Source organism: Sceloporus undulatus, chromosome 2, assembly GCF_019175285.1.
Source record: "Sceloporus undulatus isolate JIND9_A2432 ecotype Alabama chromosome 2, SceUnd_v1.1, whole genome shotgun sequence".
NCBI classification, from domain to species: domain Eukaryota; kingdom Metazoa; phylum Chordata; class Lepidosauria; order Squamata; family Phrynosomatidae; genus Sceloporus; species Sceloporus undulatus.
The window spans coordinates 6,275,032-6,294,505 of NC_056523.1; the positions used below are offsets into that span (position 1 = coordinate 6,275,032).

The following is a 19,474-nucleotide window of genomic DNA, read 5'->3' on the forward strand; positions in this document are numbered from 1 at the left end:
GGCTCAGCATAACAACTTGCCATTTGTCACTTCTTGAACATACAGAGGTCTTGTAGTACCTTTGAGACTAACTGAAAGAAAGAAATAGGTAGCATCTGCTTTCATAGACTTCAGTCTATTTCAGATATATATTCTGTACCTGGCTTCTACTCCACCAAATGCATCTGAAGAAGTAGCCTGAAGTCTATGAAAGCTCACACTACCAATTTCTTTCAGTTCGTTTTAAAGGTGCTACAAGATCTTTATATCATCACCAAAACAGTATAGTGCTGGCAGTGTACAATTTAGAATCAAAAGCAGCAGAGATTATAAAATAACAGCATCATTAAATAACTAAAACAGTAAACTATAAGAGCAAATGATGAAATTCTTTTGCGTCTGGCTATAGGGACACAGCCAGACATTTCTCTGATCTCCATCTCCACCAGGCATAGAATAGCCATGGGATGGGCTGCAGCAGCTCTACAGTAAATCTGGCAAGGAGCACCGGTTGTTGCGGAGGGAGGGAGGGAATACCAACCACCACATCAATAAAAAACATACATAGGCATAAAGTTGACATGTGTCTGTGTATGCCACTAACAAGATGTCAACCCAGTTGTTTGAAGATAAACATTTTGCTCTGCAAGTTACCACTTGGTTCCAAGAAGAAATTCCACAAGTGGTTCGTTATTTCTATTGTTTTTGTACATTCTGCTATCTATAGGCTACAAGTACCTCACACTTTGGTTTTCTGTCCAGCAACTTCCTTTGACTTAACTGTCCGGTTTGTCAATGCAAACATGCTTTCCCAGAAACCAGATATGGGAAAAGGGAAGCAGATTGGAAGGTATTGGGGATCATTGGGAGGGTTGGGGCTGCTACTGAAAAGAAATTCAAGGTGGGAAAGAGAATATCTATATGACATACATGTGTAGTTTGGGAAGGAATTCTCTGCCAGAAATTCAGCATTTAGGTGAAGACACCAGAGAACTTTAGTAGAGCTAAACACCTCCCCAAACTACAAATTCCAGGATTCCCTAAGATGGAAGTAGGATAATCAAAAGTGGCATCAAGCTGTTCTTAGCACCCTCTGGGATCATGGAGCTGGTTTCAGATTGGCAGAGGAGAGAGAAATAAATCTTCTCTTGTCATACTGTGTCCTGTTCTGGGTGCCATAATTCAAGAAGTCAGTTGGCATGGTGGATCATGCCCAGAGAAAGGTGACCAAGATGGTAAAAAGTCTGAAAACACATTCTTTATGAGTAATAACTTAGAGAGCTGGGTATGCTTAGCCTGAAGAAGAGTAGACTGAAAGGATATCATGTAGAAGATGGCACAAGCTTATTTTTTTGCTGTTCCAGAGACTAGAACATAGACCAGTGGGGTCAAATTGCAAGAAAAGCAATTCCACTTAAACATTAGGAAGAACTTCTTTACTGTAAGTGTTGTTCAGTAGTGGAATGGACTATCATCAGGGCTGATGGGCTTTCCTTTGGAAGTCTTTAATCAAGTTTGGATGGGTATCTTTCAGGAGGGCTTTAGTTGTGTATTTCTGTGTAGCAGGGAGTCGACTAGATGGCTGTTATTCCACTTTCTAAGATGCTATGATTCTGAATACCCTTGTTGTGTCTGGGGCTCCAATTCTGTTGCTGTCCCCTCCTGCTTATTAAGAACATTGCCTCTTTTGCTTAAAAGCCATAAGTTGAGCCTCTTCTCTTTCAGATAACAAATGGAAAACAGGCTGGGATCCTATATGGCACAGTGTAGCATAATACAGTTGTCTCTCCATATCCACGGAGTCTTTATCCATGGATTCAACCATCCATGCCTTAAAAATGTTTTTAAAATGTATAAATTTGAAAATTTTGATTCTGTCATTTTATTTAAGGGAAACCACTTTGTTGCTGTTGTATGTAATGGGACTTAAGCATCCATTGATTTTGCTTTCCACAGGGAGGTCCTGGAACCAAGCTCCAGGGGATACTGAGGGCCCACTGTAGTTGCTCAGAAGGACCCCACCAAGCCCCACTCACTGGACTCAAATGCTTAACTGCTGCAGCCGCCCTGGGCATTTTTAAATGGCTAGTGGAGAGTGGGACTGGCTATGTCCCCATAGATACAAAATAGTATTATCACCTGCTGAGATCCACCAGGTTCCTCCAGTGGTCTCAATAGATGATGTTATCGGCCTACGTCTGGCTACGGCAACATTGCCAGGTGCTTTTCCAATCCCTATTGCTCTCCACCAGCCACAGAATGGCTGTTTTGGGAACCTGTCACAGTACAATAATAAATCCAGAGAGGAGGAGGGAAGCACTGAATGCTGTGGAGGGAGGGAGAGAATACAGTAGGCCCACCACATTTTACTGGGGTTAGGAGCACAGGAGCCCCATGAAAGTGGAAAAAATGCAAGTAACAAAAACAGTATGTTTTTACCTGAGAGAACACGTCTCTAAGCATCTCTAGGTCCTCCAGTGCAACTCTGGGATCAACATCTGCCAGACATTGACCGTAGAATTGTCCTAGTGGAGTGTTCTCTCTAGGAATCACTAGGTCCTTCAGTGAGAGTTTTGTTTAAAGTTGACCATAGAGTTGCACTGGAGGGCCTAGATATTCCTAGAGAGAACATATTAATAAAATCTGTGAATAATAAAATCCACAAAAGTCAAAATTGCAAATGCCGATGGAGGAGAATACAGTGGGTCCTTTTGATCCACTGGGGTTTGATTCCAGGACACACACACACACACACATACCCCACCATGGATAAGAAAATCCATGGATGCTCAAGTCCCATTAAATATAAAGGTATAGCAAAATGGTGTCCCTTATCTAAAGTGGAAAGTCAGTATTTGCTATTTGGAATTTATAAATGTTTGAATATTTTCAATCCATGGATACTTTTTTTTAATCCATGGATCAAAAATCTGTGCATAAGGAAGGCTGACAGTATATATAATTTTAAAAAAAAACTTTGATTTTTTATATAGAGGATACATTTTACTGCATCATTGTATTTAATGGGATTTTAGCATCCACAGATTTTTGGTATCCAGGGGGGATCCTGGAACCAGACCCCAGTAAATATCAAGTACCAACTGAACTAGTGAATTTGTCTTTGACATATAATGCTATTCCCCCTCCTTTTCCGCCACGTCTATTCTTTTTAATAGGTTATATCCTTTGATTATAACTTATTTTTCTAAGAAATGAGGTATACAGCCTAAACCAGTCTCGGAGAACAACACAAGTTCAAAATACAAACATATAGCAAGGAAGGGAAAACCATTAACTGCATTCACTGAAAAATCTGTGGACATAAATCAAGAAAACATTATGAGTGCATCTATACTGTAGAAACCATGCAGTTTGACACCACCTTAGATGCTATAGCTCCATCTTGTGGAGCTAATACAGCAACTATATACCTAGACAATAACCTTAAATACAAGCAAGAGTTAAAATGCAAAAACTTGAATTAATACCACAGATAACCTACAGAATAAAACACACACACATACAAATTAAGAAGATGGGTTTATTTTTCATGGAATGGGGGAAATGGTTAGCCATATACAAACAGAGCTACTTTCTGGGAAATATAGTACAACAGGACAAAACTGCAGAAGTATTTACAAGATGAGTCTCCCTTATCCGAAATGCTAGGGACCAGGACTGTTTTGAATTTCGGATTTTGGAATACCCGTATTTGCATATATGTACATAATGTGATATCTTGATGATGGGGCCCAAGGATACACACAAAATTCATTTCCATTTCCTATACATTTTATATACACATGGCCTGAAGGTAATTTTATACAATGTTTTCAATAACTTTGTGCATGAAGCAAAGTGTGTGTACACAGTGTACCATCAGCAAGCAAAGGCGTCACTAAGCCACCCATGAAAAAGGTTTTGGTTTTTGGAATATTTTGGATTTTGCAATTCCAGATAAGGGAGACTCAAACTGTGGCTAAGCTAACTATACACATCCAAATGTCCAAACTAGACAAGATCCAGGATGGCAAGCACAAAGCTGTGATAGAAACGGTAAAACAAATGTGTGGGGCAGACCCTGCGATTTCCAGCAAAACATGAGACAATGACGCATGAGCCAAGGCTCCCCAACAACAGTTCCTCATAACTTGTCAAACAGCCTAAAGCCCAGACATGTCTGTGTGCTTTCTCACATGATATATTTATTTTGCAAAAATGTTCCCAACTAGCAAAGCCAAATATAGCTTTACACCAAAAATAAGGCCTTGTGCATTTAAGCCACTATAACAACTGAAGACAAAGGTGAATGGCGAATCTGAATTTGCCAGAAGCACAACTCAAATGAGGGTTTGTTATATTAGGGGTACATCTACACTGTAGAAATAATGTATTTTGATACCACTTTAACTGCCATAGCTCCATCTGACAGAACCCTGGGATAGTACCAGCACTCTTGGGTAGAAGGCTAAAGACCTTGTCAAACTGCTAGTCCCAGTATTACATAGGATGGAGCTAAAGCACTTAAAGCAGTGTCAAACTGCATTATTTCAACAGTGTAGATGCACCCTAGAGGTGGACACACCTTGGTCTGTGATGCCACTTTTTGCGTTACTTGTAATTCTTCCCAATTTTGCGGTTCCCCAGACGCCTTCCCCAAACTCCACATTTCCTTTTTTTTTACAACTGGCTGTCTTGTAAAACTCCGAAGTGAATGTTTCTCTTCTCAAACAATCTCCCCATGACTTAATTTACAAATAATAAATAAATAAAAAGGTTATTAGGAAAACCAAACTATACTTTCACATTTTTGGGACTATGGCATAGCATATTAACTGTTTTTTTTAAGGGTATTGCTGGCCCAGACTCATGAAACATGCCCACCCCAGTATAAAACAATAAATTGGATTCACTCATTTCTAATATCATTCATATCATCAGATCTTTAAACACTTCCTATTAAGAAACAGTACAAAAACAGCATAAAACACTGTCAAAACTGCAGCGGATCATTTAGCGCCATTACAACCATTAGAACAACACATGTATTATTTTATTATTTCTTTGTTTGTTTAATGGATTCATATCCCATCTTTCTCTTAAAATGGGATTAAAAGCATCTAAATGGGATTCAAGGTAGATTCAAGAAGGGCAAGGAGTTTAATGAGGCCCAAGGGGTTCCTGAGAATCCTAAATGTCCCTCCCTAAACTACAAATCCCAGGATTCCATAGCAGTTAAAGTGGAATAATAGCACTATAAGAGTGTTAGCCCGAAAAACCCACAAAAAACTTCTTTGAATATATATTTTGATGTAAACCCAGTGGAGTTTAATCACACTGGAGCCAATTTCATCATTAAAGAGAAATTAAAGCACATTTAAAGCATCCCGCAAATGAAGACGAAATGGTGAGTAATTGTGTAAATGATTATCACACGCAATTGTGCAAATAAAGTGATATCGGAAATACATTGTTGCTGAAATCATGAAAGTAAAAAGATGTGCTTTAATGCTTCTTTGTGACCACTTTAATAGCGGGTTTTAACTTTTGTGCGACATCATGTGAAATCGTTACATGTAATTACACATTTTTTTCTGGGATATTCATGGGATAAACTCTTGATTTCCTTCGTGTGATAAAACTCCAGGTTCACCTTAGAGTCACGATAATTCAGAAATCACTTGAAGGCATACAGCAGCAGAAAGGCCTAAATAGTAGGGTTGCCATATTCAAAAGTGGAGAAAGCTCCTGTGCTTTTAATGGTTATACAGAAGCAGCACTTTCGGTAGTTGTTGCTTGTCACAGCTAAGTAATAAGCAACAACCACTCTCATTTCCTCCTCTATTACAACCATTAAAGATACAGGAGCCTTTGCCTGTTTCCCCTTGGGCAACCACACCATCTCTTTCAGTGTTTGGGTCACAAAGCAGCCCATGAGAAACCTGCCAACAGGACATGAGTGCAACTGTACCCTCCATCTTGAGTTGCCCAGTAACAGGTATCCAGAGGCGAATGCCCTCTTGACACTCCATGATGGCTATGTCCTCTGTGAATTTATCCAAACCCTTTTAAGAACTGTCCAAGTTGCTAGCCATATTTCTTGTGACAGTGAATTCCACAGTTTAAAGTATGGATATTATTCTTTTAAGAGTTTTATTTTATATGTTAATAGCCGCCAGAACGGTTTATGCAAGATTATGGAAAGGAGAAAATATCCCGTCCATTTTAGATTGGATGCGGAAACTTTATGATTTAATTGCCAATTATAAATTGACATATTTGATTAAATTTAATTCACTAGAGAAATTTACTGAAGATTGGACTTGGTTTTGGAAGCCTTGGGAAAAGCTCTGGACCTGAATATTAAAGATGACGGACATTAATCCATTATGAACTGGATGATATTAATTGTATAACATAATTCCGTCCATATGGTTAAAACCTTCAATATATTATAAATTTAATTCCAATGGGAGATTAATCTTTTAGTTACTTAGTTTTTTTTCTTTACTTCTCTAATGATTAACCAGATAATTATAAACTTTATTAATCTCTGAATTAGGATTGGAAAGGAGGTACTATAGATTTAATAGATCCCAGATAAAGAATTTCCCAATCTATTTACTTATCTATCTGATAGAAGGTATTAAATTAGATACAGAGATGGTTAAAGGAAAATCTAATTTTATACATTACTGATTTAGAGGAGTATTGATTTTAGGAAAATATAACCATTGCTTTTGATTTTGGAAGTCAGTTTTTTAGATCTAATGTTAATGTTTGTATGTAATGTTTTGTTTAAGCATACTATTCCATTGTTTTATTGTTTGTGCGGATTTGTAATTTATGTATTGTTTTGTATTGTTAGTATTGTTCTGTGTTTTTTATAAGAGAACTTAGAATCATAGACCACAAGAGCCATCCAGTCCAACCTCCTTCTGCCATGCAGGAACTCTCAGTCAAAGCATCCCCGATAGATGGCCATCCAGCCTCTGTTTGAAGACCTCTAAGGAAGGAGACTCCACTACACTCTGAGGGAGTTTGTTTCACTGTCGAACAGCCTTTACTGTCAGGGAGTTCCTCCTAATATTGTGGTGGAATCTCGTTTCCTGTAGCTTGCATCTATTTATCCGTTTCCTAGTCTCTGGAGCAGCAGAAAACAAGCTTGTTCCCTCCTCAATATGACATCCCTTCAAATGTTTAAACAGAGCTATCATATCACCTCTTAATCTTCTCTTCTCCAGGCTAAACATCCCCAGCTCCCTGAGTCGTTCCTCATAGGACATGGTTTCCAGACCCTTCACTATTTTAGTTGCTCTTCTTTGGAAACGCACTAGTTTCTAAGTGTCCTTTTTGAATTGTGGTGCCCAGAACTGGACACAATATTCCAGCTGGGGTTGGGCCAAAGCAGAATACGGTGGCACTATTACTTCCCTTGATCTTGACACTATACTTTTATTGATGCAACCTAAAACCGCATTGGCCTTTTTAGCTGCCTCATCGCACTGTTGACTCATGTTCAACTTGTTGTTTACTTGGACTGCTAGATCCCTTTCACATGTAGTTTCATTCAGTCAGGTGTCACCCATCCTATATCTGTGCATTTCATTTTTCTGCCCTAAGTGCAGTACCTTACATTTCTCTGTGCTGAATTTCATTTTGTTAGCTTTGGCCCAGCTTTCTAGTCTATTGAGGTCATTTTGAATTTTGATCTTAATAAACTATTTTTTAAAAAAGTCAGGCAATTTAAAAAAAATACTTCAAGTTTTACCTTAATTCTTCTTTTCTATCAAAAGGTTTGTTTTGGTAACAAACAGTCATATTATGGTTGACACAGCACTACACTGATAAACAAGCACTAAGAAATGCACACGGCCAGAAGCTGAAAATTTAGTATAACATATCATTTATTCGAACAAGTGGGGAGTTAGGTCCCATGAACTGGAAGGTAAAATAATAAATAGCATGATTGTTAAGAGATGATTAGCATACAAAGTAAGCTCTTTTTCGCAACAATTAAAGCTTTGGAATAGGGATTGTTGTGTTAACACCCAAAAATTGTGATCCTTGCTTTTCCGAGCTGATCTCTGTGAATCCTCTGATGGCAAGGTTAGGCCTCACTCTGACTGCAGGCTTTTCCGCACTCGAAGCATTTGTAGGGTCTATCTCCTATGTGGCTTCTCTGATGTCTAGTAAGGTCTCCATTTGCCTGGAAGCTCTTCCCGCATTCTAAGCACTTATAAGGCTTCTCCCCTGTGTGGATTCTTTGATGCTTAGTTAAGCTGGTGCTACTAGAGTAGTTCTTTCCACACTCTAAGCATTTGTAGGGCTGTTCCCCCGTGTGCAGTCTCTGATGGTTTTTAAGGCTCTCTTTGTGACGAAAACTCATACCACAGTCTAGGCACGAGTATGGCTTCTCCCCTGTGTGGATTCTTTGATGTCTGCTAAGGTCACCCTTCTTGTTGAAGCGCTTGCCACACTCAAAGCATTTAAATGGTTTCTCTCCCGTGTGGATTCTGAGATGGCAAGTGAGATTGATGCTCTGGCTGAAGTCCTTCCCACACAGCGGACACTTGAACGGTTTCTCCCCTGTGTGGGTCCGCTTGTGGGTCTTCAGGCTTGAGTTGCAGCTGAAGCTCTTTCCACACTCCAAGCACTGAAACAGTTTTTCTCCTGTGTGGATTCTCCAGTGGAGATTGAGAGTTGATTTAGAACTGAAGCCTTTCACACACATGGGGCATTTATAACTTTTCTTTGCTTTGTCTATTTTGTCATGGATTGAGATTTCCTGGTAGCCACCCTCAGGACAAACCACAGTTTTTTTCCTCCTCTTTTGTTTCACTTCAGTTTTCCTTCTTCGCTCTTTGCTCTCTTTGCATCTGGCTCTTTCCAACACCATCCTATGGGATTCTTGCTCATTCTCCCTCTCTCTGGTGGTCCTCAGGATTTCAGTACCTGTGGGAATAAAGAGAGAACAAACTTGTGTTAAGAAACCATGGGAGAAGTGGAATGAGATACCAAAATGTAACACTAACTAATTGTCCCCAGACAACAAAAAACACACAGTTTATATTTCATCAAGGTACGGATCCTACATCATTCAGTGGGTCTATTCTATTTGGGATGAATAACTCAATTTGGGCTATATATTATGTTACACGCTCTGACCACTGTATCCCCAGGGAATATGTTCCCATATTCCCTTCTTAAGGAACTAGCATGATCTCTCCCTTCTTGACATATTTCCATTAGTTGATAAGAACTCTTTTCTTATAACAGGCTTTTAGAACTGAAGGTTTTAAAGGAATGGGATTTTAAGAAGATGCCATATTGCTTTAAATTGTACTGGTTTATTTATTTTTTTTAAAAAAAAATCCTTTGCTTTAATTTATTTCAATATTATTCCTGGTTAAACTTTATATTAATGTTGACCTTTTGTATGTTTCTAACTGTATGGCAATCATTTTGATTTGTAAGCTCTCGTGAGTCCCATTTCTGAGGGGCAAGGTGGGGTCTGTATAAAGTCAGTAATTAATTGATTGATTGGGGAATGAACTGACTAAATATGATATAGAGAGAAACACCATCTGATGGATACATAATTGGTTGGAAAACTGTTCTCAGAGAGTTGCCAGCAGTGGCTTTGCTTCAGATTGGAAGGAGGTTTCAGGTGGAGTGCCGCAGGGTTTCTGTCCTGGGACCGACACTCTTCAATATTTTTATCAGTGATTTGTATGATGTAGTGGAAGGACTCTTTATCAAATCTGAAGATGATAACAGAACTTGGAGGGGTAGCTAACACATTGGAAGATTGGAATAAAAGGACTATGAAGAACTAAAAAAAACTGCTGAAATTAATAAGATAAATTTCAACAGGAAAATACAAAATTCTACATTAAGGTCACAGAAAACAAATGCACAGCTATAGGATGGGTAACACTTGGTTCTGCAGTACTACATGTGAAAAAGATCTTGGAAGTATTATTAATCATAAATTGAACATGAGCCAACAGTGTGATGCTGCAGAAAAGAAGGCAAATGCTAGCTTAGCCTGCATTATTAGAACCATAGTTTCTGAGTGAAGAGAAGGAATAGTCTCCCTACATTTTGCACTGGTGAGTCCTCATATGGAGTACTGTGTTTGTTTCTGGCTGCCTCATTTTTAAGAAGGATATAGACAAGTTGGAGTAGATTCAGAGAAGGGCGACAAGGATGATAAGAGGTACGGAGAATAAAACATATGAGAGTTGATTGAAGGAGCTGGGCATGTTCAGTTTGACAAAGAGAAGACTGAGGGGTGACATAACCACACTCTTTAAATACCTCAAGGGTTGCCACAGAGAGGACGGGTTAGGTTTGTTCTCTGCTACCCCAAAAAGTAGGACCAGGCCTAATGTTTTTAAGTTACTGGAGGTAGATTTTGATTGAACATTAGAAGGAACTTCTTGGCAGTGAGTGGTTCAATAAAGGAATCAATTGCCTAGAGAGTTGGTGGACACTTCATTCTCTGGACATATTCAAAAAGAGACCTGACACCTATCTGTTGGAGATGCTGCATTAAACAGGGGGTTGGATCTGATGGCCAAATCAATTATTCTAATTAATTGATTGATTAGTAATTTCTATACCCAAAAGATCTCTGATCAGTGCCCAGTAACAGGACAAACATCAACATACAAATCAAAACCTACAAAACCAAAATGCACAAATATGACGTAAGACCCTAAATCTTCAGCAGACTACCAAGAAGAAGAAAGCAGCGAGGCTTACCCAGAGAGACCACATTCCAAAAATTCTCCTCCATGACTGCCCTGTGGAGGGCTCTTTGGTCTGGATCCAAAAGCACCAACTCTTCCTCATCAAAATACACAGCCACGTCTTCAAAGGTTAACAAACCCTGAAAGAAGGCGGAAAATGTTGGGAAAGCAAGCAAAGTCATAGGGGAAAGCCTGCTGTTATCTTTGATGGTGGACAGGTGGGCTTCCTTTTCAGGTCATACATCATCAAGCCATGGGAGGAGAAGAGAGGTTCTCCATAAAGAGAGAGGCATGGAGATCTTTCTGAATGGACATGTGGAGGGGTGTCATGGAGGGTGAAAGGGGTGGGGGTTGTGTCTAGCCTTGGGATGTGCAACTGTGGAAGTCTAGAGGGCCATGACCAAATTTATTCATTTTTTTTGTGGGAGCAGGTGTGGTGGATGTGGTCACCACATCTGATCCCATAAAAAATGTATAATTTTGTTTGCCCCCCCCCCAAGTCTTGCACTTCAGTGTTGGACTAGGGAACATGGGGGCATGTTTATGGAACTTCTTGGGTTCCTAGAGGGCATTCCGAGGCAAAAAAAGTGATTTTGAAATGTTTGTTTTGACCCCTGATGGCCCAGAGGGGATCCCAACATAGTGGAAATACTCCCCACAGCATGTAGAGATAATTTTTTGGCACTGTGGAGCAAAACATTATTTTTTTGCCACAAAATAATTGACCTTTGGGTGGCCTGGGGGAGACACAATGTGGCCTGCAGGCCACACTTTGCCCATCCCTGGTCTAGCCCATCAAACTGGTCCCAGGAAGCAATTTCACCTTTAGAAACCAGCCACTGTTAATCCCCCCCCCCTTCGTTGTTTCTCTTGGCTTTAAAGAGAATTTGTTTCCTTCAATGGTATGTCCAAATAGTTTTATTGCACCAGCAGCGGGATTAATATGGTGACAAGGACATTGGGACCAGCTGGCTGATTTCTCATCCGTCATTCAATAGCAGCCATTCTATCAGAGAAGGAAATGTGGGAGGGTGAAGCCATTGCTTCTAATTCTACTGGGAGATCAGTTCCATCAGACCTTTTCCTTAACTGTCATCTAACAGCAGCCGTTCCATCAGGTTACAACAAAAGCAAGAGTCCAGGCCACTCCATCAAATTGGCTCAGAGAACAGCTCTGTTGGTCTCCTCACCCAACTGTCTTGGATTTTGCTGTGTTTAATGTAGTGGTTCAAGTGTCGTACTACAATTCTGGAGATCATGGTACAATTTCACACTTAAGCATAAAAACCCACTGGGTGACCTTGGGCAAGTCACACTCTCTCAGACTCAGAGGATGGCAAGTGAAACCCACTCTGAGGATACCTGCCAAGAAAACCCTATGTTAGGGTAGCCTTAGGGTCGCTGTAAGTCAGTAACGACTTGGAGGCACACAACAGCAACAGTGTGTTTAATGTTGTTTTTCCCCTTTAGGCTTCCTTTTGATAGAAAAGTGGAGTGAAAGACATGAAGAAAATAATGTGCCCCAAATGGAAAGGGACAGGATTTTTCAGGTCTTACCTGCTCTTCATAATGATCCACTTCCCTACCTGATCGAGTTGCATAAACTCTGTTTCAACTTCATCTTGTAGCGGATGGACTGCTGATGTCATATCACCACCTGTGCATGAAGATGAAGATGTTTTATTCTTTCTATGCAGGTTTACTTCTGGAGAGTTGCTCCAGTTTGCTTTGACCATACAGGGCTAGCCAGACAAAGAGTGTGAGGCCCTGTACACATTGGCCATTAAGGCCGGCATGAGGGTGGAGTTGGGACATAGCTACTTCACAGCACACACCTGAGTCCGCCCCTAGGGCATCGTGTTGCCACATGCCACTCCTCACAGCGCACAGTATCATGGCACTTCTCTAACGCCACATCCATACAAAGGAGCGCCATATAGCTGCAGCAGCATGCTACGGCGCCCTTTCAAGGGTGCAAAAACTTTTTGAGGCTCCTTTTTTGTACCCTCAAAAGACAAGATTGGGGCCGCAGCGTGAGGTTGTCGCAGCCCTGATCTGGCTAGGAAAGGACCCAAGAGCAAATTAAGCCTCGAAATCAAAATGCCTAAACTGAGATTGTTGTATTTTGGACATCTCATAAGAAGACAGGACTCAATAGAAAAGACCATCATGCTTGGTGAGGTAGGAGGCCATGGGAAAAGAGGAAGACTGCATCCCTGCATCCCAGATGGATAGACCCAAGCAAGGAAGCCCCAGCCCTGTGTTTCCAAGACGGACAGGATGACTTTGAGGTCTGTCATTCATTTGTTGTTGTTGTTGTTGTGTGCCTTCAAGTTGTTTTCAATTTATGAAGGACCTCTATCATGGCCAGATTTGTTCAGAGGTTTGCCATTACCTTCCCCTGAGGCTCAAGTGACTGGCTCAAGGTTGCTCAGTTGATTTCATGGCTTTGCTGGGACTCAAACCCTGTTCTCCAGAGTCATAGTGCAACACTCAATCACTATGCCATGCTGGCTCTTATTCATAGGTTTCATAGGTTTGTCCTAAATCAAAGTTGATCTGATGGCAATTAACAACAACAACTGGTGAAGAGACAAAAGGAAAACTGGGTTGTAGTGAATGGAAGTTACTGGTTGGATCTCTGACCTTCTTTTCCTCTTGGGAATTCTGAGCTCCTGTCGAGAGGAAACCAGGCTGGTCCCCTTCCTGTTGTCATTCTTCCGGAAGGGAAATATCTTTTTATTTAGGTAAAGGAAGGTTTTAATGGGCTACTTTTTATACTCTTCACCCCTACATGCTTTTAAAAATTGTTTTTAATACAGGAATGGGCAATGGCTGAACAATCCAAGGGCCAATTTTCTAACCTCCGGAGGCCACCCAGACTGCTAAAAATGAAAATAAAGAAAGAACCAGAATTGTAGTTTTTAATAATGGGATTTTTTAAAAAAATATGCTAAACAGTGTGGAGGACCCACATCTTATTTAAAAGGTGAATTGTTTCTTCCCAACCCTTCTAGGAATGGCTTTCCTCCTTTTTGGCCAGAAAATGTATGCCCTGAAAGTCTGGGGAGGGATTGAGGAACACAAAAAACAGGTTTGGAGACAACAGATAGCCTAAAGAGGAAAAGTCCAAAAGGGACCATAAACCTATGGGAGCTACAGATGTTTAGTCTAATCTTGATAAGTAATTTGATGTAAAAACAATCTCCGACCAAAATTCCAATGGTCACAGTTGAAATATAACCGGTCTCCAATGTCTCTAAATTATATAAGAATTTAGAGGAGAGTCAGAAGGGCCAAAGACAAATATAAACACAAGCAAAGCAATCAAACCACTTTGAAAACGTAACTACAATCAGCCTACTGTATCCACAGATTCTGCATTGATGGGTTTCACCATCTATGACTTGGAAATATTCCTCCCCCAAAAAACAAAAAAACAAAAAAACACACAGACCTTGATTTTACCATTTTGTATAAAGGACACCATTTTACGATGCCATTGTATATAATGGGGCTTGAACATCCACAGATTTTGGTATCCTTAGGGGGGCCTGGAGTCAAACCCCCGAAGATACCAAGGACTCTTGTTAGAAAGAGTGTACACAAATCCCAACTCAGCAATAAGAAGCAAGCATGCTTTCCAAATGATGTATGACACACTTGTTCTTTGTATCTTATTCTGATGTTCTAGCTGTTGTCTTCTCAGCAGAACTCCCCAATCTATTTTGGAATGTGGCTTGTGCTGTTTAGTACATGTTTAGCTTAACACAAAATCACTAGGAACTCACAACTTTTTCTGTGTCTAAGCAAACTGTTTCCTTCAACATGGTTGTAGCTCATGTAGGTTTAAGGTCCATTTTGGGAATAGAAATGTTCAGATAATCTATGTACCACAGAGGAACAGACCAAGATCACTGATCCATAGTGCCAAGCAGAAATAAAAGTACTCACTCTCATTAATTTCCCCCCCAAGATTTTCCATTCTTTCCTCCCTGGACCTTTACACCTCTACCCATGAGCTTAAAGGAAAACAAAAGCAGCCCACTTATTTTACCCTGACTCAAAAACTCTGCCGGATTATGGCCTGTGAATCCTTACCCAGTGAGGCGACACTTTCCTGATCCCGCTGCATCTTCCACCTAGACGGCAGCCTACGACTGATGTCCAATGGAGACCTCAGGAACTTTATCTCAGGAAATTCAGTGGGCACTCCTCCAAATAGAATCTGTACCAAAACAAAATTTCCCCAAAGAATCACATATAGACACAGAGGGATCAGATTACCTTTTCTTTCACCAGTCTCCACTTGTATGATTTCCGTTTTCATAAAATCCTAGGGTTGGAAGAGACCTCAGGGGCCATCCAGTCCAACCCCATTCTGCCGTGCAGGAAGACATAACCAAAGCACCCATCCAGTATCTGTTTAAGAACGTCCAAAGAAGGAGACTCCAACACTCTCTGGGGGATTGTGTCCTCTTTAGGAATCTCTAGATTGTCCAGGGTGACTCTGTGGACAACTTTCACCAGAAATTACGCTAATAACCATAGAGTTGCACCAGAGGACCTACCAATGCCTAGAGAAGTATTCTCTCAGGTGAAAAAGGTTTTTTTAAAAAAATATTTGCATTTTTTCCACTTTCACAGGGGTCCTATTTCCCTAATCCCAGTGAATGTGGCTGGCTCACTGTATTGAGACAAGCCACTCTTACCTGCTGCTTTTTCTGTTTCTTCTCCTCAGTCTGACTCAGGAGGAAACCTTCGGCCAGGGCCACCGCCTGGGAACAGGTCTCTGGCCCACATTCCCGGACCCAATTCTCCATCTCTGGGGGAAGGATGCTCAGGAACTGCTCCAGGATCACCAGGTCCAAGATTTGAGCTCTTGTGTGTTGCTCTGGCTTCAGCCACTGGCGGCAGAGATGATGGAGGCGGCTGCAAACCTCTCGGGGCCCCGTAGCCTCATGATACTGGAACCGCCTGAAGCGCCGGCAGCAGGCATCAGAGCCGAGACTTTCCTCGCACAGGCTTTCCAGTGCCATCTTTTCCCAAAATACTTCGTTGATCTCAAACTTGATGACATTGGAGCCAGCCATGTGTAAGCCTTCCATTTTGGACTTGGACTCTAGGTCAGTTTTGGCTGATTTCTTTCTTGGACTGAGACCCGCCTCTCTGGGTTGTTGAGTCCCACAAGACAAAAGGTGTGTTGCTGTGAGGAGGCTATTGCACTCTTGAAGCACAAAAGTATTTGTCAGAGAAAAAGTAGTCGGTTTTTGGAAAGAGCTGGGGTCTCCCTATACAAAGCAGAAGAGAAGATGAAGACATGAGGGGAAATTAGAGTCAAAAGAGATTACTACATGTGGCTTTTAAACCACAATTACATCTTGAAAAAAGCAGCTTTGGTGATACTTATTGCATGTTTACAAAACCCCATGATAGCCTTGGGTCACTATAAGTCAGAAATAACTTGAAGGCACACAACTAAATCGCATGATGGCGGCTCTGATCCATGGTGGCTGCATCCTACAATCATGATCAGGGCATTCCTTTTCATTGACAGGGGAAACCCATCCATGCATCCCAGGATAGGGGCTATGATGGTTACAGCAGCATCAGACTAATATAATAGTGCCATGGGGCTATGCCTTATGTCAGTGGGATGGTGAATCCACTCCAAGTTTTAACTAGAACTTTGAAAGAGCAATCTTCAGTGCTGCTGAACTTTATCTCCTTATTTATTGACGGGGAAAGCGTCAATGCGCTCTCCATTGTGCAAGTCCCCAAGTGCAAAACATCACTTCCCAGGCAGCTGCAAAATTGGAATTCACGGGGTGTCAATGTCCCCTCCTATCCCCCTTTCTCCTTGCTATTCCCAAGAAGTCTGATTACTTCCCCACAGATTTCTTTTCCTTTATGTACAAACTTTTTTTTACTGCCATTGCTGTAATAGATCTCAGAAATTACGTGAGTTAAAATAAAATAAAGTAAAGTAAAAATACCGAAAGGCAGGTTGGGTAGGGCATAAGGCAGAGAGGTGAGGTTAAAAGACACACAAAGACAGTGCAATGGCAGCAGCAGTCCCAGTTGCTTGATTTCAAAGATGTGCACTATTGGGGCTCTAAATGCGGCATGTTTCCATCCGCAGTAAAGCCTAAAAATAGACGGACTCCTTTACCTGAGGCTTACAGTCCAAAGCCTTTACTGGTATTGTATCTGCACTGCACAGAAATTTGATACCACTTCAACTGCAAAAATGACATCTTACAGAATGTTGGGATTTGCAGTTTGGTGAGGTACTTAAAATTCTACAGCAGGGATGCCTAGTGCATTCTTCTGAATTCAGTGGCAGCTGGTGGCACTTGTGTTAGTGGGATAGTTAATTCCCTCCAAGTTATAGCCTAGATTTTAGCTGTTCAGGGTGTTGAAGCTATGTTGAGGTTCAGCAGGACTGAAAATTGCTCTTTCAAAGTTCAAACTAAAATCTGGAGTGGATTCACCACCCCACTGACATGGGGCATAGCCCCATGGCACAGTTATATCAGTGTGATGCCCTTGTAACCATCCTACAAGTATTCTCTTTTAATACATTATCAATATTTACAGTAAGCCACCAGATCCCATCTGATCTTAGAAGATAAGCAGGGCCAGTCATTGTGACTACTTAGATGAGAGGCCATCCGCTGTGGTTTGGTTCCAGGATCCCCGCTGATAACAAAATCCGTGGATGCTCAAGTCCCATTAAATACAATGGCAGAGCAAAATGGTGTCCCTTATATAAAACGGAAAATCAAGTTTTTTATTTGAATTTATATATACATATTTAATATTTTCAAGCCATGGACGTTCAGTGGAATGCACTCCTTCCTCGGAGGGTGATAGAGTCTCCTTCCTTGGAGGTCTTTAAACAGAGGCTGGATGGCCATCTGTCAGGGATGCTTTGATTTGGATTTCCTGCATGGCAGGGGGTTGGACTGGATAGCCTTACTGGTCTCTTCCAACTCTACGATTCTATGATTCTATGATTCTATGAATCCATGGATAAAAAAATCTGTGAATAAGGAGAGCTGGCTATACAAGCATGTCTTGCCTAAGAAAATCCTATGAAAGCCTTGGTGTCATCATAAATCAGCATATGACTTTAAGGCACACACACACAAACACACACTATATCCAGCTTGAAATTCATTTAAATCCATCCAAAGCTTAAAGATCTTAGGTTGAGTGTGTCAGATAACTGATGTAAAGACTTGTTGCTTTATCAAGGGAAAAATCAGAAGAGCTGAAAGGGACCACAAGGGTCACCTAGTCCAACCCCCTGCCATGCAGGAATACACAACTAAAGCACTCCTGAGAGGTGGCCATCTAATCTCTGTTTAAAGACCTCCAAAGAGGGAGACTCCACTATCCTTTGAGGCAGTCTATTCCTTTCTCAAATATTTTGTAATCCAAAACATCTTCCTAATGTTTAGGTGGAACCTCTTCTCTTGTCATTTGAATCCACTGAGTCATATCCTTGGAAAGCTTTCAGCATGTGTATTGTGCATTCCGCTTGGCCAATAAAGGTACCAGTGTTGAGTGGATTTTTGTATGAATTTGCTAAATGGCCAACACAGCTGCCCCTGCATGTTTATAGAGGAACCTAACAGGTTTCCAGGGCCATGGAGTGGTGCTTTGTGTTGCCAGCCTTGCAGCACCACAAATCTGCAGCTGGGTTCAGGCATCTCTCCAAGGATGGAGGTGCCTCTCTGCACCACCACCACCATCATCCCTCCCCTCCATCTCCCCATCTTTCCTGCCAGGCTGACATTTTCCACCAGAGACTCCACTGTGCAACCCATCACCAAGCCCCACATCCCTCCTTGTCCTCCAAAGGCAATCCCAACTCACCCAACCAAAGGCTACAATGGAGAGAAGAAGCTCTGGCATGAAATCTCTGCATGGAGTAGGAAGGAGGCAGGACCGAAGATGTGGCTTCTCTAGGAAGCCACATCTTCCTCTCTTTAACCCTTCCAGGGCCAGGCTGTCATCACAACAACAGCACGATCACATTGGGGTATTTACAAGAAAAATAAAAATTAAAAAACCCTCCCCAAATTTTCACTTCCCAGTAGGGATGCCACATCTCCAGGCCTGGCCTTGAGCCTCCTATTGTTAATGTTTTAATCATCTGCACTGCAGACAGAAAAAGAGATGCAAATTCTGGCAAGAGGAAAGATCTATGTGCAAATCATCCAGTAATGAGGAGAGCGAATGGCTATGCTGTCTCTTTCCCAGTCCATATGGTGACAGGGCTCACCCTCTGCTCTGCTTAGCTAAATTAAACATTCCTCATCCTCTTAGTGTGATACAGCACCTAAAGCAGGATGCAAAGGGATCTGTAGCAGCTTTGAGACTAATTGAAAGAGAAAGGTTGGTAGCATGAACTTCCCTGACTTGAGACTATACTTCTGTTGATACAGCCTAGAATCGCATTGGCCTTTTTAGCTGCCGCATCACACTGCTGACTCATGTTCAACTTGTGGTCTACTAGGAGAGTCAGTGCTGGACTACAACTCTGGAGACCAGGGTGCAATTTCTAGCTCAGATATGAAATCTGCTGGGTGTTCTTAGGCAAGCCTCCCTCTTTTAGCCTCAGGGAAATTCAATGGCAAACATCCCCTGAACAAATCTTGCAAAGAAAACCCCATGATATCTTTGTCTTAGGGTTATCAAGTTGTTTCCAACTTGAAGACATACAATAA

At 41.3% G+C, this 19,474-nt stretch overlaps 1 protein-coding gene across 1 annotated transcript; it reads right to left on the reverse strand.

Moving 5' to 3' along the window:
- Window positions 1-7,724: 7,724 nt before the first annotated feature.
- LOC121924266 (zinc finger protein 3-like) lies at window positions 7,725-18,692 on the reverse strand. The gene is made up of 6 exons (XM_042455575.1): window positions 18,621-18,692; window positions 15,449-16,027; window positions 14,838-14,964; window positions 12,323-12,393; window positions 10,750-10,876; window positions 7,725-8,934 (listed from the first exon to the last, which is right to left on the reverse strand). The coding sequence occupies exons 1-6, from the start codon at window positions 18,657-18,659 to the stop codon at window positions 8,090-8,092; spliced, it is 1,788 nt and encodes a 595-aa protein (XP_042311509.1). The 5' UTR covers window positions 18,660-18,692; the 3' UTR covers window positions 7,725-8,089.
- Between the last annotated feature and the right edge of the window lie 782 nt (window positions 18,693-19,474).